General features: G+C 52.1%; 1 protein-coding gene and 1 long non-coding RNA gene across 2 annotated transcripts in view; one reads left to right on the top strand and one right to left on the bottom strand.

The window, feature by feature from the left end:
• Positions 1–25,616, top strand: part of LOC144781829 (endothelial PAS domain-containing protein 1-like) — a 743,918-nt gene that overhangs the window by 514,157 nt on the left and 204,145 nt on the right. Inside the window, exon 12 of the mRNA XM_078660855.1 lies at positions 20,363–20,817. Within this exon, the coding sequence (XP_078516981.1) occupies positions 20,363–20,817 (455 nt within the window). The remainder of the gene's footprint in view (positions 1–20,362; positions 20,818–25,616) is intronic.
• The window catches only part of LOC144781830 (uncharacterized), a 440,263-nt gene that overhangs the window by 306,644 nt on the left and 108,003 nt on the right, over positions 1–25,616 (bottom strand). The window lies entirely within an intron of this gene.

Here is a 25,616-nt window from a genome sequence, read left to right on the forward strand (position 1 = left end):
CTCAACCTGGTTGACAAGGATTTAGCAAAGACCTACATGTCAGTTCCTGTAGTGTTAGAGGTCGTGTGATGTGCCCGGTAGAACACCTGTTCCCATTCCTTGGTCGACAAGGGGCGCCACAATTCTGTCTCCCACCGTACCTGCGCCTTTGTACGCTGTGTTCGGGGGCTGCGCATAATCATGGCGTAGAGCTCCGAAATAAGGCTGCGATCGTCCTTCTTAGAGACCAGCCAGCGCTCAAAGGCCGTCAGCGGCCTTGACATAAGGGCCACATTAGCCGGTCGGGTTACCCAGTGCGCCACCTGCGCATGAGCGAACTCATCTTCTGGACCCAGCTGAAAGTAATCCGATTGTAGTGTCGAGATCGGGATCAGTCCTTCCAGATCGAAAAGCATGCCTACTCGCTTACAACCCTTCTCCCGCCAACGATGGAAGACGGAGGATGAACAGCCCGGGGGGAAGTCAGGGTTATCTACTATCGGCGTCATTGGGGAGGGGAAGGAGGTCCAACCCTTGCAGAGCGCCAGCTGATCCCACGCCCGTAGCGTCGGGGACGTCACTGGGGAAGAGTACAACCCCCACGCTCTACATTTGCGCGGCAGCCAAAGCTCCCTCCATATATTGCAGCCGGCCACCGTCTGATCCATAAACAGCCAATGTTTACTGGACATAGGCCTATTCCATTCCACCACAAATCTAAGACAGGACGCCTGGAAATACGCAGAAAGGAGGGGGAAGCCCAGTCCACCCATTGCTTTCGAAGAGGTGGTTACCTTGAACGCAAAGCGCGGTCTCTTATTATCCCATAGGAATGTATTAAGGCAGCCCTGTAGACGTCTTAACGTGCCCGGTGGTGGTGTTAGGGGCAGCATCTGAAAGAGATAGAGTATACGGGAGAGCACCGTCATTTTAATAGAAGCTAGGCGGCCAAACCATGCCAATTTAAGACGGGACCAGTCGGAGAGGGACTTAGCAACTTGCTCAACCAGCGTACAGTAGTTTAGAGAAAGGGTTTTAGCGAGAGTCGGGGCTAAACGCACTCCCAGATAGGTAATATCTGAGTGCACCCACTGAAAGGCAAAATCTTTCTGCAGGTCTACGACGTCGGGGGCTGGCACCAAAATGTGAAGTATTTGTGACTTGGTAAAATTAACCTTAAACCCTGCCGCTTCGTGGAGGGCAAGGAGCTCAGTGAACAAGCACCTTAGAGAAGTGTGGGGGTCAGTCAGCGCCAAGATAACATCATCCGCATACATACTTATTTTATGGACATCCGCCCCAAATCGTATACCAGATATAGCGGCGTGGGCATGAATGCGCTGGGCAAAGGGCTCCATATAGAGCCCGAAGAGCAGCGGGGAGAGGGGACACTCCTGCCGCGTACCTCGAGCAATGGGGAAAGGGGCTGACCTACAAGCATTCACCCTCACCACCGCCTTGAGTGCCGCATACAGAAACCGCACCCACCGTAAAAAGTTGCCGCCAAAGGTCTTCAGCACCTCAAACGTAGTCCCAATCCACACGGTCAAAGGCCTTCTCCGCATCTATAGACAGGAGAAAAGCCTGGGCCTTAGATCGGTGGACTAGGTCCATCAGATGGAGCAGCCTCTTGGTATTATCAGCCCCTTGCCTAGTTGGTATAAACCCAGCCTGGTCAGGTTCAATCACGCCGTCCATTAAAGGACTAAGCCTCGCCGCCAAAACTCCCGCAAACAATTTGTCATCAATGTTAAGAAGCGAAATCGGCCTACAAGAGCCGCAATTCGTTGGTTCTTTCCCAGGCTTAAGAATAACCGTTATGGCCGCTTCAGTCATGGACGGAGCGACCACCCCTGTGTCAAGAAAGGAGTTGAAGAGACGGGTCAAAAAGGGCGCCAGCTCTTTACAAAATGTTTTGTAGAATATGGCGGAGAACCCGTCCGGACCTGGCGACTTAGCTAGTTTGAGTCAGGAGATGGCCGATATAACCTCATCTATGCGGATCTCCGAGTCCATCGCTTCTACCGAGTCAGAGCTGAAGGGAATGATGCTTGACGCGGCGAGGTATTGTGCAATGTTGTCATGTGTTGTACCCTCCCTTTTGTATAATGACTGATAAAAGTGACGAAAGGTATCTAGAATGGCAGAGTCAGTGGTGTGGAGGGTCGCCTGGCTATCTTTGATGTCAGTAATGGCGTAGGTCTGCACCCACGCCCGAAGCCTGTGTGCGAGCATCTTGCCCCCTTTGTCACCACAGAGATAGAATTTGTGCCGCAGACACAGCAAGGCATATGCCGCTCTGTCTAGGTCCAGGTGCTTAAGCATGCGCCTCTTAGTCTCTAATTCCCTCCACACCCTTGGGGCCCCTGTCCTCTTGTGAATCGCCTCCAAACCGCGGACCTCCCCCTCCAACTCCCCACGCTTCTCCCTACGCAGCGTAGCATATGTGGCCGCAAGCGCAATGAAATCCCCTCTGACCACTAATTTCAGGGCCTCCCATATTGACTCCAGTGCTGTGCCCCCCACACAATTGTCTGCGAAGTAATGGGTAATAGTATCCCGAATCTTCGTCACCACATCATCCGCGTGCAACATGGAGTCTCTAAGCCGCCAGCCGGCCGACGGCGGTCTATCACCCGAGAACGCTACCTTTACTGATATAAGTGCGTGGTCGGAAAGCGAGCGTGGAAGGATGTCTGCATCAGATAAGTGAGGCAGGAAGGACGATGTAGCTAAAAAGTGGTCAAGACGCGCGTAAGTCTTGTGCGCCGCAGAGTAGTACATAAAATCGCGTTCCTGAGGGTGCTGCAATCGCCACACATCGTGCAACCCTCCCTCAGCTAACCACCGTCTCCCCTCCTGTGACCAGGCGCCAGTTTGGTGTGAGCCCTGTTCTGACCTGTCTATCCCCCCCTCCATCACAAGGTTAAAGTCCCCCCCACCATAATCAGCGCGTCTGGAGATGCCAGGACCTGCGCCAAAACAGCACTTAGGAAGCGCTCTTGCTGGACATTCGGCGCATACATGGACCCTATCGTGAAGGTCGTCGCACCCCATTGAACCCGCACTGCCAAGAATCGCCCCCTAATGTCCACTACCTGAGATAGCACTTTACAACGCATACGACTATTAAACAATATTGCCACTCCGTTCTTCTTGTTAGGACCTGAGGACCATAGCTGCAAAGGATAACGCTTGTCCTGCATGCGTCGGACATCTTTAGCGAGTAGATGGGTTTCTTGTAACAGACACACATCGCTATCTGCATTTTCTAGAAGGAACAGGACCGCAGCTCGCTTCACCGGACTATTTAACCCACGCACATTCAGGCTCACCACTTTCAGCTCTCTAGTCATCATAGTCTAGACGCACTCCATCCGCTCCTATGGGGGAAGACCAAGCCCCTCCCACCTCCATAAGCCCCCCTGCAGCTGATGCGGAGCCCCCCCTAACCCACCCCCCCAGTCCCCTTCCCCCCTACCACCCAACAAAAGGTAAACAAGAAGACTCCAAACATAACAACACAAGGATTATGGATAGACGATAGTCCGTCAAACAGGCCCCAAAGGCTAGGGAAAACGGCACCCACCAACCCCATACCAGGTTTCTGATGCAGGACATTCCCTTCAGCAAAGACACTCACAGGTAACGCAGATGGTCCTCATTCGGATCCCTCCGGCGCCAAGCAGAGACTCAAAAGGCCCAGCTAGAGGATGGGATCCTCAGGCATCTCCGGGAGCGTCCGTCACCAAGGCTACCGAAGCCACTGCGTCCCCTTTCTCCTTCAGGCTTAACGACCGATCCTGCTTCAGTGCTGGCGCTCGTCCGCCCACCTTCTGCCATTCCGCTGAGCGCCGTCGACATCTGTCAGGGGAGCTGCTGGTTACAGACGGGGTAGCAGGTCTATCCAAGCCCAGAATGGTACGAGCTGCATCCAAGGACCGGACCTGAACCAATCTGGACTTCCACTTGAAGATAAGCCGGAACGGGTGCCCCCAGGAGTAGGGGACCCCCTGCTCCCTCAGGTAGGTAGTGACAGGCTTAAAGTCCCTTCGTTTTAGCAATGTGGAGGCTGCTAAGTCCTGCAACAGCACCGGGCGATGATCCCGGAATTGGAGGGGAACGTGGTTACGAGCCCGTCGCAGGATTCTCTCTTTAAGTTGAAAGTCATGCACACAGACAAGGATGTCCGGAGGAGGGGACTTGGGTCCCCTCGGTAAGCCCACCCGGTGCACACGGTCCAGTTTGATCTCCTGCAAATCCTCCTCATTCAAAACGTGCTTAAAGAGGGCCTCCACATACTCTCTCAGATCCGCACCTTCCCCCTTCCACGGGACCGCTCTGATCCGAATGTTATTGCGCCGAGACCTGTTCTCCAGGTCCTCGGCATGGGACTGGAGGTCTAAGTTCTGTTCCGTGAGACGGAGCACGTCCTGTTGCAGCCTGTGAATATCCTCCGCCGTCCCCAGATCGTGTTCCTCTAAAGTTGCAACGCTTTCCCCCACATTGTCCACATCCCGTCACATTTCCCTCATATCCGAGGCCAGCTGAGAACATAGTTCCGTTATATCTTCCTTAATGGCCGCGAACAGCTCTAGCATGAATGCTTTGGTCACTGGCGCATCATTATCATCCTGACGTGGGGATTTCCCATTGGGCGGCGAGGTAGACGGCAGAGAGGGCTTCTGAGTGCTGTCCTTTGGTGTCTTATCTTTTTTGAGCCTGGCCGTCGCCATTCTAACTCCGCCGGTGGCCCACAACGTGTCGTGCACTTTACAGCTGCGCTCTTGAGGGTGCCTGACAGCGTCGACAGTCGGCTCCAACCCAGTAGACTGCTCCGCTCCCTGTAGCTCCCCAGCCGCCCTCAGTTCCACGCGTCGGTAAAGGGTCCACAACCTCAAAGAGCAAAGCAACGTCCTTGCCAACTACAGTTCAGGACCCTCTGTGGAATCACCCCGCAGACCAGCCCCCACAACGGTAGCCAAGCGCCTGGAAAACACCACCTCCAAGTCCAGCCGGACCTAGGTACTAGGGCGCAGCTCAAGGCCCCTCGCTTAGCAGCTACGTCGTGTAGATTGCCACCGTGAGGTGGAAGCAGCAGGCCTGACTACGGCCGGTAGTGCGGTTCCCGCCGAAACGCGGGCCGAGTAGAAACTCGCGCTCAGACAATGGTGGGGGCGAAAAGAGGCACCTTCCACAAGCGGAGCCTCCGGCTCTGCCAATGGCCAACCCCACCCAAGTCCAGGAAAGCTGCACGCCAAAGTCCGCGACATCCACTCAGGCGACCTCTCCTCTAGGCCTCCCCGTCCGCCGAAACGTGGACCGAGACACTGCTACCCCTCAGGGGCCACCCACGCGTTTCTCACCTTCACCGATGCAGGCCGGAAAGCGAAACCACGAGGGAGCACTCACCCGCAAAGCAGGGATCTCACCACCGCAGCCACTCTAAGTTGCAGCCCGCTGCACTTGTCACCACCGTCTAGGCCCCGTCGATCTAAACATCTCCTCCGCACTCCAGGGGGCCACACCACCGGTACGTCCTTCTCGCCCTCCGCCGGGGCCGGGGCACCGCCTCTCACTCTCGGGCCGCTCTGCCCCACTGCACGATCTCAGTAGCACCAGGCAGATTGCAGATTCGCGCCGATGGACCCGTCCTGCGCAGGCCTTCCAATGGCCTCCACGCACTCTCCGTCATCAAATTAGGCCGTCCGCGGCGGTCGTTAGCAAAACCCCCAGCCCGCAGCGGGGCGTCGCCAGGCCCGCCTCGGGCCGCGCCAATACGTTTGCGGCTCCTTGCTGCGCGATGCCCGGTAACAATCTCCAGGACCTCCGCTGTAGCCACGTCAGCGTCCCGTGCTAGGCTGCACCTTTCCCCCGTCACCCCGCTCAGGCGTCCGGCAGAGGCCCCGGCTCATCTCCCGCCTGGGCCCAGCAGCGCCGCTCCTCCTCACTCCAGCCGTACGATAGAATAAAGGTGCTAAACGCCGCCACACCGCTCCCGGGGCTTCCCAGGCACAATTTCAAGCGTGGATGGGCGCACACGAAGGGGCTAAACAAAGCTAAGAGATTTGTGGCGCCAGAGGGACCGAAGACACGTCCTACTCCACCGCCATCTTGGCCACGCCCTTCCGGATTATTTTATACGGCCCAAGAGATGCCTCTATTCATTTGGAAGGGGGCCAAGAAGCTGATGAAGTAATCGAGGGTCCTGCAAAAGAGGGGGCCTGCCAGTGTGCAAAACCATGGAGTCCAAAACCTGACTAGAAAAAAGCACGGTAGAGCACCCTTGTGATGTATGCCTGAAAAGAAAACATACTGATACACCTATCCAGCTCAAAACAGCATACCCCCCCAACATCCCACCACCCCATACTTCCAACCCGAATCATCCGTTGCCGATAAATCATATCCAGGCCCAGATGGGATACCTGTGGACCTTTATAAAGCTGATCGTTCTAAATGCTGCAGTGCAGCTAGGCCTCCCTTTGACTTGGAAATCGGCAGTGATAGTACCCATTTTTAAGAAGGGAACAGACAAGATCCCAGGATAAAAGTATCCTCCAACACATAAGAGCCATTGTTAATTCTGACCATAACTATCCGGTCGCCAGACATTTTAAATCAGTTCACAACAACAAACTGAATGGAATACACAGTTATAGGGTCAGTCCCAAAGCCCGGACAGGGAGGGAATCCAGATAAGCTATTAAGGCAACGCGAATCACATTTCATTTTAGCTCTCGATACAAGAGTCCCTAACTGCCTAAATATGAGTGAGGGGGGGGCGTGGCCAAGATGGCGGGCTAGCGAGACGCTCTTCCCGTAGGCTCCCGAGACCCCGGAGCCCTTGGGCCGATATACGCCGCAGATCTCCCCCGGATCAGGCGGTGAGGAGACCCAGCATGGCGGAGAACCAGGGGGTAGCTTCCCGGAGCCCTTGGTGGCCCTGCATGCACGACGCGGCGCCTCGCCGCACCGGCCCCTGGAGCGGGCGGAGACCGCAGGTCGGAGGCGGGCGTGCGACACAGAGGCCGCGGTCGGCCCGCGGGTTCCTGGTGCCGCGGAGCTTCTGAGTGCCCTGACGGAGGACCGGGGATGCGGTCACTTCGCCCCCGGACCGTCGGTGAGCTGTTGGCGGCCGCGAGTTCGAGTGCGGAGGCGTCACACTGCCCGGAGCGCTCCAAGAACAGGACCGGCGGGGAGCTCTTACGCAACGCCGGGGCTTTGGAGGGCCTGGAGGCCTGGCTAGCTGGAGCGACCGGCGGACCCCCCCCCCCCCCCCGAGATTCGAACTGTGAGGTGAGGCGAGCGACGCCTCGGGACGGTGTGGGGGTGCCCTATCGGCCCCACGCACAGGGGGGGGGCCCTTGGGACTGGACTTTGTGGCACCTGCATTGGGCCTGGGAGGCGGAGCTGCAGCGTAGGCCGAACTGAGATCAAGCCCTAGCTCCCCCGGCCTGCCTCCCACTGGTGCCTGATTTGCGCAGAGGACCCACACTTTGGGGGAATTGGCCAAGCCTGGGAGTCGCCTGGGGCTCCAGCGGCCTCGGTTGGCTGCGGGGGCACGACCCGGCTGGGAGAGGCCTGGAGAGAGCCCGACCTCCGCTGCTTGCCCCGGTGGGCCTTGCGGGAGAGCTGCGCCCCGGGTACTAGCCCAGATTTGAAGTGGTGGCCCTTTCCTGAAGGAGGGGTGTGCAATCAACGATAGCGGCAGCTTCCTGGACTGTTGTTTGGGGGTCCTGGTGCCTTGCTGCTTTGACCCGCAGTGGGACCTCGCTGGGGGGGTTCCGCTGTTCCACCTCCGTCCCGGCGGCCCTCCCTCCACCTGCGTGACTCCCCCACCTTCGTGATGTCGGGCAACAGAGGGGGCAAGAAGAACGAGCGCACCCTGCCCGAAATGCTGGGAAGAAACGCACCGAGGAACGACAGGACCCAGCCAGCTTCAAGCCCACCTACTAGCTCCCGTGGCGCGGAAGGGGGTGAGCCACCGGTTACCAGGTCTTTCTTGGAGTCGCTGTTTGGCACCCTCAGGGAGGACTTTCAGACGTTGAAGCAGGAGGTGGCTGGGGAGGTCCGAGAGGTGAGGAGAGAAGTTGATTCGCTTGGGGAGCGTGTCTCCACCATGGAAGAGGCCACACAGTCCCGGGATGAAGAAATTGCGCACCTACAGCAGGAGGTACTGCGGCTCAGGGACCAACAGATTGACCTCCAAAGCCACGCCGAGGACCTCGAGAATAGGTCCAGGCGCAACAACATCAGAGTCCGAGGTGTTCCATCTACGGAGGAGGGGGAAGACGCAGCGGCCTACTTGAGAGACCTGTTCCGTGACATATTGGGTGAATCTGGAGACTTCCCGGTGAGAATCGACAGGGCGCATAGAGTGGGACTCCCGCGCCGGGCCTCGGCGCCTCCCCCGGACATCTTGGCCTTCCTACCGGATTATCCTCTGAAGGAACGAATCCTGCGAGAGGCACGACGGAAACAACCGGTGAGCTTTCGAGGTCATCAAATTGCCTTGTTTCAGGATCTATCCACAATCACTTTGCAGAAACGCAAATCCTTCAAGATTGCCACGGACTTTCTACGGGAACACGACACACAGTACTCGTGGGGCCATCCCTTCCGCCTTATTTTCCGATGGAATGGGACGCTGCACCAGTTGAGGTCCCTCCAGGACACGTGCGGGGTGCTGGGTATCACTGCGGCAGATGACGACGTCCCAACGCCTCGCCGCCGCACCTCCAGAGAGGGATGGCAGACGGTTCGACGGCGGAGACCCACACTTCCGGCCCCGAGACCGGACTCTCCCACAATTAGAGCTGGAATGGACAGCGCCATTCGGGAGGTATCCAGAGATACGTCGCCGCCTGCCACGGCCTTGACGGCCTGAGCATCCTCCGGGGGGAGATCGAATTGGCATCTTCTACATTGCAGGTTCGAGGGTTCTGGGGGGGGTAGGGGGGGGGGGGGGGTTCCGGGAGGGCAGAGGTGGTGGCTGGATGTCCACTCGAATACTTTTCCACGGACTCGTCCATTAGGGACCAGACTTGGACAATGGTGTTATCTGAACGGTTGGGGTTGGGGACGAAGGGGGCGGGGGGGAGGATAGGGCACTGGGAAGGGGGCGGGGAAGCAGGGAGTTGGGGAGTTTCGGGACTGTTTGGGGGCTGCGGGAGGGAGGGATTTGGGGTTTCTGCTGTGCTGTGATTGCTCGCTGCCAAGCCTTCTTCGCTCACCTGTCAATGTTCTGGGGCTGGTTGGGGAGTGCTTATGGGGGGAACCGGACCTCACATGGAGTTGTTCTCACTGTGCTATGCTGCTATTGTTGCCTTGTCCTTACTTTGCAGGAACGGACTGCGGAAGGTTGTGTCCACTGTCCATTGCTATTGTACCGAACCGCATCCCTGCCTTGTGATGTACTCCCCGTACCTCCAGGTCCAATTAATGCTGTTTTTCCATTGTCTGTTCATGACCCTGAAGATTGTTACCCTTAATGTGAAGGGGTTGAATAACCCGGTCAAGCGCAGGGCGATACTGTCCCTCCTCGAGAGCACCCAGGCAGATATCTGCCTCTTGCAGGAGACTCATCTCCTGGCCCGAGACTGTCCCAGGATGCGGTCTCCGAAGTTCCCGGTTCAGCTCTTTTCCTCAGGGACTACTAAAACGGCAGGGGTTGCTATCTTGGTGTCTGGGAAGTTCAGAGGGGAGGTACTGCACAAAGTGGCGGAGCAAAAAGGGAGGCTCCTGGCCTACAGGGTTAAGATTGGGGGATTCCTGTTCACGGTGGGTTCCGTATATAGCACAAATGATCACCAAGACTTGTTTTTGCAATCCGCTTTAGCAGACATCGCGACTACCCCAGACAGGCACATACTCATTGGGGGCGACCTGAATATGGTCTTTAACTCATCCTTAGATAGATCCGCGCAGCGCCATCCACACACTGGGGAATTCTCACAGCTTAGTGCCTCACACTTGGGGGACCTGGACATGCTAGATCTATGGAGACGCCTACACCCCACTTCAAGGGCCTACTCTTACTACTCCCACGCACATAGGACTTACGCCAGATTGGACTACCTCCTAGTGACGGGACCGCTGGCTGCCTTAGCGACTGCTTCTGACATAGGGGTCCTCACGCTGTCTGACCATGCTCCGCTGTCGGGATGCTTCCAATTGCCGCCAGTATCTCCGTCGCGCGGAGTCTGGCGCCTCCGGGATACCCTGTTACATAGACAAGAGGTACTGAAACAGATTCGAGCCGCAATTGCTGGGTTCCGGGAACACAACGAGAACGGTGATACCACCCAGGCGACGCAGTGGGCAGCCCTGAAAGCGGTGCTCCGGGGCGAGTTTATCTCCATCTCCTCAGCGGAGAATAGGGACAGACAGCGGAAGAGGGACGAGCTTACTAGTGCGGTACGGGAGCTAGAACAGGTGCATCAGAGGACAGGGGCCCCCAGAGTTTGGAGGCAACTCAAGGCGGCTCAGAAGCTTCTCTCCGCGTTGGACATGGATAGGGCGGAATATGCAGCGCTACGCCTGAAGCATGCATATTACACTGGCGGTGACCGATGCGGCCGCCTGCTGGCAAATAAACTGCGGGTGCGACACCAGATCCAACGGGTCAAGGAACTGTCCACACACGGGGGTGCGTTGGCCACGGAGGACCACCAGATAGCGGACGGCTTCCGTCGATACTATGCGGACCTCTACGCGGGTGAGCCTCCCTCGGCCTCGGCTGAAACCGATTACCTCGCATCGGTCGACCTTCCTGTTCTCACACCGGAACAAGCGGAACACCTGGACCGGGATATCCGCTCGGAGGAGGTGATCGGGGCTATCTCCCGACTCAAACACGGGAAGGCCCCGGGGCCCGACGGGTATACTCCACTCTTCTACAAAACATTTTGCCCGGAGCTAGCTCCGATGCTGACGCGACTCTTTAACTCCTTTGCCGAGCCTGGGGCTATTCCTCCGGATCTACTGAGGGCAACGGTATCGGTTATTCCCAAACCAGGGAAGGCCCGAACCGAATGTGCATCCTATCGGCCGATCTCGCTGCTCAATGTGGACCTCAAGCTTTACACTGGAATTCTGACGGCACGATTGGCACCCCATCTACCGGGATTGGTGGACCCGGATCAGGCCGGGTTTGTCCCGGGCCGACAGACGGTGGATAACACTAAAAGGGTGGTCCACGTTTTGGAGAAGGCCTCTCGGGTCCCCGGGGAGCGCATGCTGCTCTCGGTGGACGCGGAGAAGGCGTTCGATCGGGTGCACTGGCCCTACCTTGAGAAGGTACTTTGCAAACTAGGGATAGGTGAGAAGTTCCGCACCCTCATATTCAACTGTTACAAATCTCCTACTGCGACTGTGAGGGTCAATGGCTGCAACTCTGACCGATTCGCTATAGAACGGGGAACCAGACAGGGGTGCCCCCTGTCCCCGTTGCTCTTCGCTTTGTACATGGAGCCTTTTGCTCAGAGGATTAGGCGTAACCCGGAGGTCACTGGCGTCAAGATGGGGGGTTACATTCACACCATCAGCCTATATGCGGATGACGTGATCTTTATGCTTGCCAACCCGAAAGAAGCGCTCCCCGCTTGTCTTGCTGAGTTGGACGCTTTCGGGGCGGTGGCAGGTTTTAAAATGAATATGAGAAAGTCTGCGGCCCTTGACATCTCGCTCGCCTCTGCCACACGGCGCGAGCTACAAGAACGATTCCCCATGCGGTGGTCTGGAGATCTGATCCCATACCTGGGGGTGCTGCTGGCGCCGTCCCTGCCTACCATGGTTGCTGCTAATTATGCAGCCTTAGGCAAAAAAATGAAGGAGGAGTTGCTCCGTTGGGGCAAAGGTACGCTATCGTTGTTGGGACGCATCGCCGCAGTGAAAATGACCCTCCTGCCGCAGGTGCTGTACCTGTTCCGGGCTCTGCCGCTACAGCCGCCGAAGGGGTGGATACGACAGGCCCAAACCGATATCGCACGGTTTGTTTGGCAAAGTCGTAAACCCAGACTCAAGAGAGCCCTCTCCACACTGGCACCCGAGTCCGGTGGCCTCGGTATTCCGGACTTGCACAAGTACTACCAGGCGGCGCAGCTGCGGTACTTGGTTGAATGGAGTAAGTGGGAATCTGACAGACACTGGCTGTTTCAGGACCAGGCGGTGGCGGGCAGGACTTTACAAGAGGTACCCTTCCTGCGCAGACACCACCGGCCCCCCAATCTCTATGCGTCCTTTGTCACGCAGGCCACGCTCCGTGTTTGGGATGCTGTGAATGCTCGACATGAACTTACCACCTTCCCGTCGCCGCTTACACCCTTGGTGGGGAATCCCGACTTCCGTCCCGGGACGGAACCTGGAGCGTTCGCGCTCTGGCAAGCAGCCAGATGCTGTGCATTGTTCCATATTTATGGCCCAGAGGGCGCCGTATCGTTCGCTGACCTGCGCAGGGAATACCACTTACCCGAGACTGAGCGTATGCGGTACATGCAAGTCCGCCACTGGGCGCTACAGCCGCAGGTACGGGACTTGGCCGATCGGAAACTCACCTCATACGAGATGTGGCTGGCGACGCGTTCTTCAGACGCCAAGCTCATCTCGGACATTTACCGACTCCTGCAACCCCCCCCCCACCACTTCTATAACCCGGGAGGGCCCGCTGGGAGCGGGAGCTGGGGAGGGAACTGAGTCACAAGGAATGGGACGACATCTCCTATCGAGCACGGCACTCCGCATACCACACGGGGCTCACGGAGACCTTTACTAAGGTATCCACGTACTGGTACTACACGCCTCAGAGGCTGCACGACATGAACCATCACATACAAGACACCTGCTGGCGCGAATGTGGACAAACAGGTACACTCACGCACATTTTATGGGATTGTCCGTTGCTGGGTCCGTACTGGAGGGAGGTCTTGGATGAGCTGGACCAGTGCTTTGACATCGAATTGCCACGCCTTCCCGCCTATGTTCTACTAGGACTACCCAATGGCCTGATGTACCCACTAAGATCTAGGAAGGGCAGACAAATAGCGATCGCTCTGGGATCGGCGATCCAGAATATACTCATATACTGGCGCACCACCACCCTTCCTACCACCACGGGCTGGTTGCATAGGTTGTGGCACGTCCTGGGGATGGAAAAGATGTCCCTCACAGTGGCGGGGGAGGTGGACAGATTTGACGACCTGTGGCAGCCTTTTAATGTCCTGTTGCAATCGGAGTTCAAAGAGATCACCTGTCCACGATATCTCAGGCTGATGCGGCTGACCACCCCGATTTCCTGATCGATGCGGGGGGAGGATGGGGTGTGAGATAGGGTTCCTTTAAGAACATGTAGGTGATGATGGACATTTGCTCATGCACAGGGGGGGAGGGGGGGGGGGGAGTTCGGGTGGGGGGGTGAGGGAGTTGGGGGGGGATTTTTGGTTTTGGAATTGGTAGTCATGTCACTCACGCCCATGTTGGGGCTCTGCAAATGCTTAGATAGTCGTGTCCCAATGCTGATGGCGCCTCTGAGGAGAGTCTTTGCAGTACATTATCACGACAACTGTATTCCTTGTATGTATTGTTTTCCTTGTTGGTGAAACTGTAATAAAATACTTTAAACCTAAATATGAGTGAGGATTTGCACAACTTTTTATGATGAAAAGAGGATTTTTTATGATGATAAGAGGATTTTTCTGCAATTTATCTTTGTTTCAGTGATTATTCCATTCATATGTGAATAGGACACTGCTTTCACTATCAATTTCGTTCTTTGTTTCTGTATTTAGTTATTTGCCCATTATAGATGTGTTTTTTTTTCTGTGAACTAGATACTACGTGTTGCACTCGCACTTTCTGATCATTTAGGCTTAAATGACTTAGGGCTTCTCCTTAGCTGCTAGTGAACCAGTATTTTGCACAGCACGATTTTACACTTTTTTCACTTTGCACTGGTTTTCGTAAACAACTATTTAACATTGAATTTTATTAGGCTATTTTACTTATTTGAAACAATTATTTTACTCAGATTTGACTTTTCAGCGGCTGGTTATAATGAGTTAGACCTGTTGAGTCATTTATGCACTTGCACTTTAATATCGAATGATGATTTAAGGTAGAACTCCTGTTCTATTAGGTCTGCAATGCTGCTAATATGATTTATGAGCTTTTTGTAGCCCATTTCTTTAATCTGACTTCATTTCAGAACTTTGTTTCTATAATGTCCGGACTCGTTGATTCCTGCCTAATGTTGCACTTTATATTTCCTAGATGTGCTTTGTGTTTACGATGTGATTATTAGAGAGGAGTAACTTCATATATCATTCATTTGGCACCTGCCTACTATGTCAAAAATGAAATATCGATTGTTATTGATGTAGGTTTAATTAAGAGTGGTTTTAATATATAGAACCTTAACACTGGTTTTTACCATGGTTCACTATAAACCAACTAGGTTTCTGATATATATTTTTCACTCTTAAGATTTTAACACCTAACTAATGTATGTATTCGTATTTGTTGGATGTATATATATTTATATATGTTATAATTTATATTGACTTGGAAAGTGTTATAGTCTGTTTTCTATACACTTGAGCCGGTTGTGCTTGTGTCTACAGGCAATTGTGCTCATTTTTCCTTTTTATTGAATTCCCCTAGAGGAGACACATCATGTGATCAAGCTCCCAGTGAGGAGTGAAACGCTTCATGGCAGGCTCTATGCTTGTGTATTTTGTGTATTTTTTAACTAAATAAACTTACACTGCTTCATCCGCTAACGCTGCATGGGATTTTGTAAATTCTTTTTGGAGTACTAAGGTCCTTGCCTGGAGTTCCGTCAGAGTAAGGGATGGACCACCCATCACAAGAACTAGAGGGGTAGGGTATCCCTATCCCTACCCGGCCCCCTTATATCCTTTTGAATTATATTCATGACCAGGGACTACGTCTTCGTAGTCCTGTAATGGCTGCTGCCATAAGATGTTGTGGCCAGCCAATTCAATGGGCTGCTCCTGCGGGAAAGCAAGACAGCCCATAGGCAAAAAAGCTCCCTGTCCCAATTAGAAGGCTCTATTTTTTTTAATTGGGTTGAAGGGACTCTGGCAAGAGTCCCTTGAACCTAACTGGCAATTGTCCCTCGAACCTAACCGTTCAGATATAAAAATATTTTTGTAGGTTAGTATTTTAAATACTCAAAAAATTACTTAATATTTTAAAAACAACAGAATGGATTTACACCAAATCACAAAAAGCATGCTTTTTAAACCAAGATCTAGCTTTCTACAGACATTTGGTGTAATTCCGTTTTTACCGTAGTGAGTCTCAAAAACGTCTGTGGAAAATGAATGGGGATTTTGCGTTTAGAGACACCCCCTTCATGGGCCCCACTTTACAAATCACCCTGGAACTTTCAATACACAAACTAGGCAAAAACGAACACTTTTTGGGAAGTTTCATAAAGATTCGTCAAATAGCTCCAAAGTTATTGGCAAAATAAAAAAGGCATTTCTTATGGAAAAGCTGATCTAAATACAACTACCCAACAGGTAATATCTATATCTATCCATCTATCTGAATATATATGTACAGCGGATGAATAAAAAGTGTAATAAGAAATTCTACATAAGTCGTATCTTGGTGTTGGCGCCCAATCTCTATCAAGGGAAATGGAATCGGAGTGAATATATATATATGTGCGCTTTTCCATAGAAAAAGAGTTTTTTGACTTGCCTATATCTTTAACGCCGTGGGACGAATTATCACAACATTTTCCCAAAAAAGTACACTTGTGATTCTAGTTGTGCATGGAAAGTTTCGGGGTGATATGTCAACTGCGGGTCAGGAAAAAGGGGCATCCAAGTAAGTGCGCTTCCCATGTTAATTCCCATAGGAGTTTTGAACACGACTACAGCCGAAACTGCTGGATGGAATTACATTAAATTTGGCAAAATGGTGTTTTTTGTTCCACAGATCACACTTTTTGTAATTTGGTGTAAAACCGGTCAGTAGTTTTAGAAGTATTAAAATAAATCAATCTAAATTTGTATATCTCATGCAGAGATCTGATTGGTTGACAACACTTCAACCAGGAAGTGTTGGTAGCCACCTTGAGACGCGGCTTCAACCAAGTCCCAGAAAAAACATTTGTTTTAAAGAAAAGGGGGCAGGGTAGGAGCAACCTGCCCTCCTACTTAGAGTCCCCTTGGCACCTATCCTAGGGTCCCCTTGGTACCCCGGCAGGGTGAAAAATCATTTTTTTAAATAAGTTGTCAAAAATTGTGGAAGATTCATGACTCTGGTAAAAATGAAAAAAAACAGTGCTTGTTTTGAAAAGAGCCCCCAGGTGGGCCAGGTCCCGGAGGAAAACATTTTTTAAAGGGGAGGGGCATATGCCCACCCCTCCTAAGGATCTTTGAGCCCTAGGGACCACCACCCCCCTTTGGGTTTTGTCTTTGTAAATGGAGGGGGGCCGTGCGGAATCTCCTCCAGAGCTTCACTGAAGCCCCAAGGACCACCACCTCCCCAGGGCTTTCGTTTTACAAAAGGAGGGTGGCGAAGAGGACTCCCATCCTCAGATTTGTAGAAGCCTCAGGGTAACACCAGCTTCCCAGGGCAATAAATCAACATATTAAAGGGGGTTGCGGGAGTCCTCTCGACCCAGCGACCACCACCTCCCTGGGGCCCATCAAAAATATAAAACCGAAAGGGGGCCTCAGGGACTGCCACCTCCCATGGCCAGGCCTCGGAAAGTCATTAATGGCCCTGGAGACCACCACCCTCCAGGGCTGGCTCCTGCTATGTCCCGGGGTGCTGACAGCTCCCACCAAGTCAGAGCGGACATTCCCAGTAAGGGGGAGCTGTCAAAGCGCTCCCGCCTGCTGGGAGCATAGTTTTTATCTGTTTCCCCATCCGCTGTCATGCAGGCAGGGAAACAGACAAAACAATTGCTCTCACACAGAGGGAGCTGCATGTTTAGCAGCTCCCTGTGTGTGAGAGCAATGCCGTTTCCCGCTCGAGGCAGGAAACCAGCTGGGACCTTAGGGGCATTCAGGTTCCTCCCGGGGTCCCCAACGGTGCTGACTGGGTGCCCTCGGTGTGCTACAGGGCACTCAGCATGTCAAGGCTGGACCTCAGAGGTTAGAGTCCCCGGGGCCGAAATTGGCCCGGGGAGGGGGACCACATAGTCCTCCTCCCCCATGGATTTGCTGCCAGGCCCGGGTATGGGGTCCTTGGAGCCAAAATTGGTCCACGGAGGGGGGATATGCCCCCTCTCTCCTTCTAAGTATTGAGCAGGCCTTCCACCCACCACAGTAGTATGCAAAGGTCTTCCTAGCTTTTTCCAGAATTGATAGGCAGCTTACCAAAAGGCTCTCCAGCGTGTTAACCGCTGATTCTGGTGACACATTCTTCATGCCAAGGAATATGAGGACATCTCCACCAAACAAAGAAGCACTTACTTTATATAGTTGAGAGGAAGTACCCTTGAATGGTGGCAATTTACCTCTTTGTAATCTCGTTGTCCTCTCTATAGGAGGATTCATGTTATCACAGATATATAGATAAAGAGGCAGAAGGAAAAGTTGCATTGTCAAAATGCACACATGGTCACTAGAGACATTTCCTCATGGTCCATTACACATCTGTAGTGTAGAATCCGAACTGCGCATTTACCCAACAAGGTAGTAGTTACTAATTAACCAGAATAAAATACTCCACTTGAGTAGATATTTTGTGCAAAACTGTAAATTCTTGTTGGATAAAGGGGCAGGTGCAGTTCTGTTGTGCGCAGTCACTCACACAGCTACTGACGCACCCACACAGACACTTAGACACTCACTCACACACCCACTCAGACACTGATACACCCACTCACAGACCCACTCAGACACTCACACACCCACTGACAGACCTACTCAGACACTCTCGAACACCCTCATAGGCTCACTCAGACACTCATGTACCCACTCACAGATCCACTCAGACACTCTCACACCCACTCAGAAAACCCACTGAGGCACCTACTCACAGACCCACTCAGGCACTCTCACAGCCACTAAAGACCCATACACCCACTCAGACAGGTACACCCACTCACAGACCCACTCAGACAGTCATGCACCCTCTCAATTACCTACTCAGAGACTCATGCACTGACTCACAGATCCACTCAGAGTCTCACATACCCACTCACAGACCCATACACGACTCACGTACCAACTGCGAAACCCCCTCAAAAACTCCCACACCCACTCACAGACTCATTTAGATACTCATGCTCTCCCTCCTAGACTGGCTCACACACTCATGGAGGCACTCACAAAGCCACTCAGACACTCTCCCACCCACTCACAGGCTCACTCAAACACACACTCATGCACCAACTCACAGACCCACTCAGACACTCACATACCTGCTCACAGACCCATACAGCCACTCACACAACCACTCACCGACCTATACAATCACTCACACATACACACTCACACACTCTCAATGGTTACAGGTTACAGTTAGGAAATAGAATTTTAAAAAACGTTCAAAATTCACAAAACAAAACAAAGGTTACAGGGACTTATAGTTTGGAATTAACATGAAGAAAAACTTGGAAATTCACTGAAAAAACAAAAGGTTACAGGGACGTTATTGCTAGGCTTAGATTCCACTTGTATACAACAATAGAAAGTCAGCAGTTATTGTTACTTGAGCTAACTATAACTTACACCCTTGAAATGCACTGCTTATGACCTCACATATTACATCACTCATGACATGATCAGTGACATCACTGATGACCCCTCAAAGCCTTCTTGAGATGCAAAATCTTTTGAGACTCATTAGCAATTGCAATTAGAAGAGGGCGAGATGGGGGATTTCTTCTCCTAATTTACATTCGTAATGAGAAATGAATCAATGGTCTGTGACCTCAATTGTGTTCATAAACCATTGGTCGCACCTAGCTGGAGTTGTATCTGATTAGCAGGCAGGCATGCAGGAATGGGTTCATTGCCTGCTTCCCCCAAAATCTCTTCAATGCAAATCATTATTTTTTATTAAAAGTAGCACCTGCAGTTTCAGAGATGAAGGTATGTTGTCCCTGCCTGATGCTTATTAATCAGGTAGGATGTTATTCACGACTCCATGTGAATGCCTGTGTATGCAGCAATGTTAGACTGCAATGGAAAATAAAGCACCATCCCTGCATTTGCTTTCCCAAATGGAATATTTGTTTAAAACAGCACTGGATCATTAAGGGTGAGGTGTTGCTTATAAAACAAAATGTTCCCTGTTAAAAGACATTGAGGGAAGCAAGCAGTGGTCCTAAGACTACTACCTGCTACCCGCAAGCTTTCCGATATAATTTCCAAAGGGAAGCTGTTGTACCAGTGGTTTACAACTGTAAATGTTGTCACAAATCATTGTTGTACTTCATTGCAAATCCCCGAGGGTGATGCCCTTTTATACCCCCCTTCTGTGCCTTAAGGAATGAGTCACAAAAGCTATTTTACAAGTCTGAAAATCATAAAGTAAAGTAAAGTAAAGTCCACATTTGTAAAGCGCACAATCACCCGTAAGGGTCTCTAGGCGCTGGGGGCCGTCGGGAAGATTAAGCGAGCTATTGCCCAGAGTCACATGGTGCTGGGCTAACCTGCCGCCGGAGAGGACACACAAAGTAACTATGGTACATTACCCCTCCCTTTTTGCAGTCGAAAAGCCTGTGGGGCATATTATCAAGGAACGGCGTTAAAATGATCGCCACTTTAGCGTCGGGAAACTGCCGCTAAAGCGGCGATAATGGGCTTGATAATATGCCCTTGAGAATTCCAATAGAAGCCCATGTTCTGGTGTTAACATGGGCTTCTATTGGAATTCTCTATGGCATATTATCAGTTTCCTGCCGCTAAAGCGGCAATAATTTTAACGCTGTTCCTTGATAATATGACCCTGTGTTTTTTGTAAATTGCAGTATTTGCACTACAAAACTGTGGTGTACATCAAGCCCAAGATCTAATATATCATTGTAACATTTCTTTAAAAGGACACTACCAGACTCCAAAAACATTACTTTTGGTGCAAGGGCATTAGAGATTAAATTATTCGATCCTGTAGTTGGATCTTGGCTATCCACCGATTTAAAAATGGGAAGACAAATTGTAACATGCTTCAACCACCATCAACTTATTACTGAATTGTCTTTTGATTGTTCTTCCAGAATATTTATTTGATAAGGATGCAGCAGGATTCACCTTCTTAATGGGCACATAAGTTATTCATTTGCCATTAAAGTTTGGGCTTATTTGCTGAATGGTTGTGTGGTTGCACACTGAGCATTGTATATTGTTTTAGGCACTGCTTCCAATGATGAAACACCTCTTATCTTTTGCAGAGAGAGTTCAAGGATTCAGACCTGGAAATGCTGGCTCCTTACATCCCGATGGAAGGGGAAGATTTCCAGCTTACACCCATCTGTGAAGACGATCAATCATCGGGTTGCACCTTACATGAATTTGACATGGCTGATTTTGATTACCTATCTCATGAGAAAAGGTCCGTCCCAGGTTATTCCCAGCTACCATTAGGGAAAAGTCTATCCCCGCTAGGTAGAAATATGGAACTGAATGAGGAACTCATTTATACAAAGCCAGAGAATGGAAAGAACACCCCCTCCTGCTACACTTATCAAGGATACTTGCATCCTTTTACTAGTTGGCCTGATGATCCCTGGCCCCCAGATCCTCCATTTGGAGACACCTCTGGTAGAATGTTGTTTGGAAATTGGCCTCAAATTCAGGAGAACAAATCACAAGGCAGCATCTTCTTCCAACCACCAGTCACAGAAAGGTAAGCAAGAGCTATTTTATACCTTTTTGCTCTCCAACACAGAATAATGTCGTACCTGTTGGAGGGTTCAGCCGACAGACGTTTCCTTTCAGAGGCTCTGGGACAGTCATTGCACTGTTTAGAGGATCCATGCAGGGCCAGGCTGAAGTGCCTGGACTCCTTGGCCAACATAAGGGAATGTGCAAAGAACCAACAAATCACAATTTTCTGTGCATCCTGTGAGGGTACTGTTTTGTTTGATCATGCGGTCCCCATGGTTTAAGTTCCAAAGTGCAGAACTTCTACAATCTACTAATATGTGAAAATGACTAAGAATTACACTTTTCTTCAAATAACTGTTGGTTTAGTAACAAGCTATTGTGGAAGTGCATGTGCAGGCGGATTTGTGTATGAAAAAATGCATTTTTTTAATTTACCAACAACTTTTGACCCTGTGGACGGATTTCCATACAACTCAGCAGTCTACTTACACAGTCAGCTAAGTTTCAGTGTGATAATTCCACGAAGAGCCATGCATGGACAAAAAAGTTCGAGGGGTAAGGGTGAAAAATGTATGATTTCCCATTTAGGTCCCATAGGAATTTTTGCTGAAAGATATCGCAAAATATGCTGAACGGATTTACACCAAACTTGAAAGGCTTGAAAGGCGTGGCCTGGAAGCCAAGATGGCGGACATGTGCTAGGCAAGCTCCATCCAGCCTAAAACATTAATCCTACATATATCCTCCGATCCTATACTACACTCGGATCATGTCCTTGGTGGGGCGTGAGTGGGGGCTGCGATCAGAGCCCGTTTGGACTCCGCCTCTCGACATGGTGAGCCGCGGTGGCGGCGGCCTGGGGTGCGGCCCGGGAGTTGGAGCTACGCTGAAGCCTGGAGCGGCAGCCGGCGCATGAAGAGCGACTTAATGGGGCTCCAGGCGGTCTGTTGAGCCTGTTGCTGTGTGCATGCTGAGGCAGTGGTGAGGTGAGGGTGTCGGCGGCATCGAGTATTCAGCCGCAGGGGTCTCGGGTGAGGCCGCCTCCCTCCCACTGCTCTCGCGTCGGAGTAGCTGAGGAGCAGTCGGCGGCTATATCGGGCCGCGGTGGAGGCATCGGCCTGCACAATCGGCGGTTGCATCGGGCAGCGGTGGGGGCACTGAGAGGAGTGGGTGCCGTGAACAGAGCCTGCTGCCCTGGGGTCAACGTGGGGCCCGTGCACCCTGAGTCAGAGGAAGCTTGGAGGGCCGCTCGTTGCCTCGCTCTGTGTTGGGGATGGTTCGCACTTGCTCCGATGGCCATATTGGGTCGCATGAGTCGGCGTGGATGGCTCAGGGGACCGCAGGAGCTCTTGGAGGTCCTGAGTCATTGCTGAGTACCCCAGAGGTAGGAAGGGACACTGCAAGAGGCCCTGGGGAATGTGTTTCGGTCCCCCTGGCTCCCGGACTCTGCGCCCAGTTGGATGCGGCCATACCTGTTGCTGGGACAGTGGAGAGGGGCCTGGACGAGGTAGGGCATCCCTCTACAGTGGGCGGGTGACCTGGACTCCAGTCTGCCGGGCCTTGGTCGTTCCTTGGGGCCCCTTCCCTTTGCCGCTTCTACATTGTAGCCTGCTGGTGTTCCTGTGCTCGGCGTGACCCATATGGATGGCACCTATGTAACCCATTTTTTACCATCTTGTTTACCCCATGTTGCCTCCATATTACTATCTCAGTCCTAGCAGCCATTGTAAAAACTGCTCTGCAGGCTGCCATGCATCATTATTATTATTTGTGCGTGAATGTGTAAAATAGTGTATTGATTGAGGTTGTGAGTGAGAGTATTTGCAGTGGATGACTGTGGGAGTGTGTGGGACTTGAATAAATATATAGTTCAAGTTCAAGAATTTGTATAGCGCACTACTCACCCAGAGGGTCTCAAGGCGCTTGAGGGAGGGGGTGCATTATTTATCGAATAGCCAGGTTTTAAGTTCCTTTCTGAAGGAGATGTGGTTCTGTGTAAAGCGGAGGTAAGTGGGGAGAGAATTCCAGGTCTTGGCCGCCAAGTAGGAGAAGGATCTTCCTCCCATGGTGGATTTGTGAATGCGCGGAACTGCGGCGAGGGCTTGATTGGAGGATCTTAGTTCGCGGGTGGGTGTGTAGAAGGACAGTCGTGTGTTGAGGCATTCGGGTCCTAGTTTGTAAAGGGCCTTGTGTGCGTGGGTGAGGAGACAGAATGTTATTCTCTTGTTGACGGGAAGCCAGTGGAGGTCTTTTAGGTGACCGGTAATGTGAGCTTGGCGAGGGATGTCCAATATGAGTCTGGCTGATGCGTTTTGGATGCGTTGGAGTTTTTTCTGTAATTTGGCTGTGGAACCAGCGTAGAGGGTGTTTCCATAGTCCAGTCAGCTAGTGACCAGTGCGTGGGTGACAGTCTTTCTTGTTTCGGTGGGGATCCAACGAAATATTTTCTTGAGCATACGAAGTACGTTGAAGCAAGAGGATGAGACGGCGTTGACTTGTCTGGTCATCGAGAGGGAGGAGTCTAGGATGAAGCCTAGGTTACGAGCGTGGTCTGTGGGTATGGGTGCCGTGCCCAGGGCCGATGGCCACCATGAGTCGTCCCAGGCAGAGGGGGATGATCCTAGGATGAGGACTTCCGTTTTGTCTGAGTTGAGTTTTAGGCGACTGACTTTCATCCATTCGGCTACTTCTTTCATGCCTTCGTGAAGATTGGTTTTGGCGGTGGTAGGGTCTTTGGTGAGGGAAAGGATCAGCTGGGTGTCGTCAGCGTAAGAGATGATGTTAAGGTTGTGTTGTTGCGCGATGGATGCGAGGGGACTCATGTAAACGTTCAAGAGGGTGGGACTGAGTGATGATCCTTGTGGTACTCCGCAGATGACTTCGGTGGCTTCTGATTTTAATGGGGGGAGTCGGACTCTCTGGGTTCTCCCGGCGAGGAACGAGATGATCCAGTCTAAGGCTTTTCCTTGTATGCCGATGTCGCTGAGGCGTTGTATGAGGGTGCTATGGCAGACTGTGTCGAAGGCGGCGGAGAGGTCGAGTAGGATGAGGGCAACTGTTTCTCCGTTATCCAGAAGCGTTCGGATGTCGTCTGTCGCTGCAATGAGGGCGGTTTCGGTGCTGTGTTTGGCTCGGAAGCCGGACTGTGAGGTGTCGAGGGAGTTGTTGGATTCAAGGAAGGCGGCAAGCTGGTTATTGACGGCTTTCTCAATGACTTTGGCAGGGAATGGGAGTAGGGAGATGGGACGGTAGTTCTTAAGTTCAGAGGGGTCTGCTGTGGGTTTCTTCAGGAGGGCGCTGAGTTCGGCGTGTTTCCAGCTTTCTGGAAAGGTAGCGGAGTTGAAGGAGCAGTTGATGATATCACGGAGATGGGGGGCGATGATGGAGTCTGCTTTGTTGAAGATGTGGTGGGGACAGGGGTCAGTTGGCGAACCTGAATGGATGGAGTTCATTAGGCGGATGGTGTCTTCAGTGGTGATTGGGTTCCAGGCGCTAAGGTTGTTAGAGGGCGGTTTGGGTTCGGAGGTGGGTGGAGTGGACTGTTCATTGGAAATGTTCTCAAAGCTGTTATGTATGTCGGCTATTTTGTTGTAGAAGAAAGAGGATAACGAATCGCAGAGGTCTTGGGAGGGAGTAATGTCGTTTGAGGCTGCGGTGGGGTTGGTAAATTCTTTGACGATGTTGAATAGTTCCTTGCTGTTATGGGCGTTGTTGTCGAGTCGATCCTTGAATGCTGATTTCTTGGTGGATCGGATTAGTTGGTGGTGTTTGCGGGTGGCAGTCTTGAAGGTGGTTAGGTTGTCATTGGTTGAGTTTTTTCTCCATGTTTTCTCGACAGTACGGCATAGTTTCTTGGATTTCTTAAGGTCATCGTTGAACCAGGGGGCCTTTTTGCTACCCTGTTTGGTTTGGTGGTTTTTCAAGGGTGCTAGTTCGTCAATGCTGTGAGTGATCCATTGTATGAGTTTGGTGGCAGCTTGGTTTGGGTCCGATGTGAGGGCGGGAGCGTTTTGTTTGAGCGATGTGAGGAGTTGGTCGGTGTGGATTTTGTTCCAGTTTCTTCGCGGAATAGGTTGTGGGGGGTTGTGGGTCGAGGTGGTTTTGTAGCTGAAGTGAACACAGCTGTGGTAAGTCCAGTGGAGAGCTGTGGTGTGATCGAAGGAGATGTGCTTGCTGGAGGTGAAGATTGGGTCGAGCGTATGTCCGGCTACATGGGTGGGGGTGTCAACAAGTTGTTTGAGTCCGAGGTTTGCCAGGTTGTCTAGGAGGGTGGTGGAGTTCCTGTCGTTTTTATTTTCCAGGTGGAAATTGAGGTCTCCTAGTAGAATATAGTTCTCAGAGGTGAGGGCATGTGGGCTGATGAAGTCAGTGATGTCTTCGTTGAATTGTGTGCGGGTTCCTGGTGGTCTGTAGATGAGTGTGCCTCTAAGTGTGGTCCTGGGGTCGGTGTGGATCTGGAAGTGAAGGTGTTCAGCGTTCGCGAGGTTATCGTCGGAGCTGGTTGTGATTCGAATGGTGTTCTTGTGGACGATGGCGATGCCTCCTCCAGTTTGGTTGGTGCGGTCTTTACGGATGATCTTGAAAGTGTCCGGGATGGCTATGGCGATGTCGGGGGCTGATGATGCGTTCATCCAGGTTTCTGTAAGGAATGCGACGTCTGGTGATGCAGTATCGAGTAGGTCCCAGAGTTCACTGCCGTGTCTGTGGACCGAGCGGGTGTTCAGCAGGATGCATTTCAGGTGGTTATGGCCGGAGTTGTGTTTTGAGGGGGGTGATTTGGCGTGGGTCCTGATGCAGGCGAACTTGCAGGAGAGGCAG

The sequence above is a fragment of the Lissotriton helveticus genome, chromosome 9 (assembly GCF_964261635.1).
Source record: "Lissotriton helveticus chromosome 9, aLisHel1.1, whole genome shotgun sequence".
In the NCBI taxonomy this organism is placed as follows: domain Eukaryota; kingdom Metazoa; phylum Chordata; class Amphibia; order Caudata; family Salamandridae; genus Lissotriton; species Lissotriton helveticus.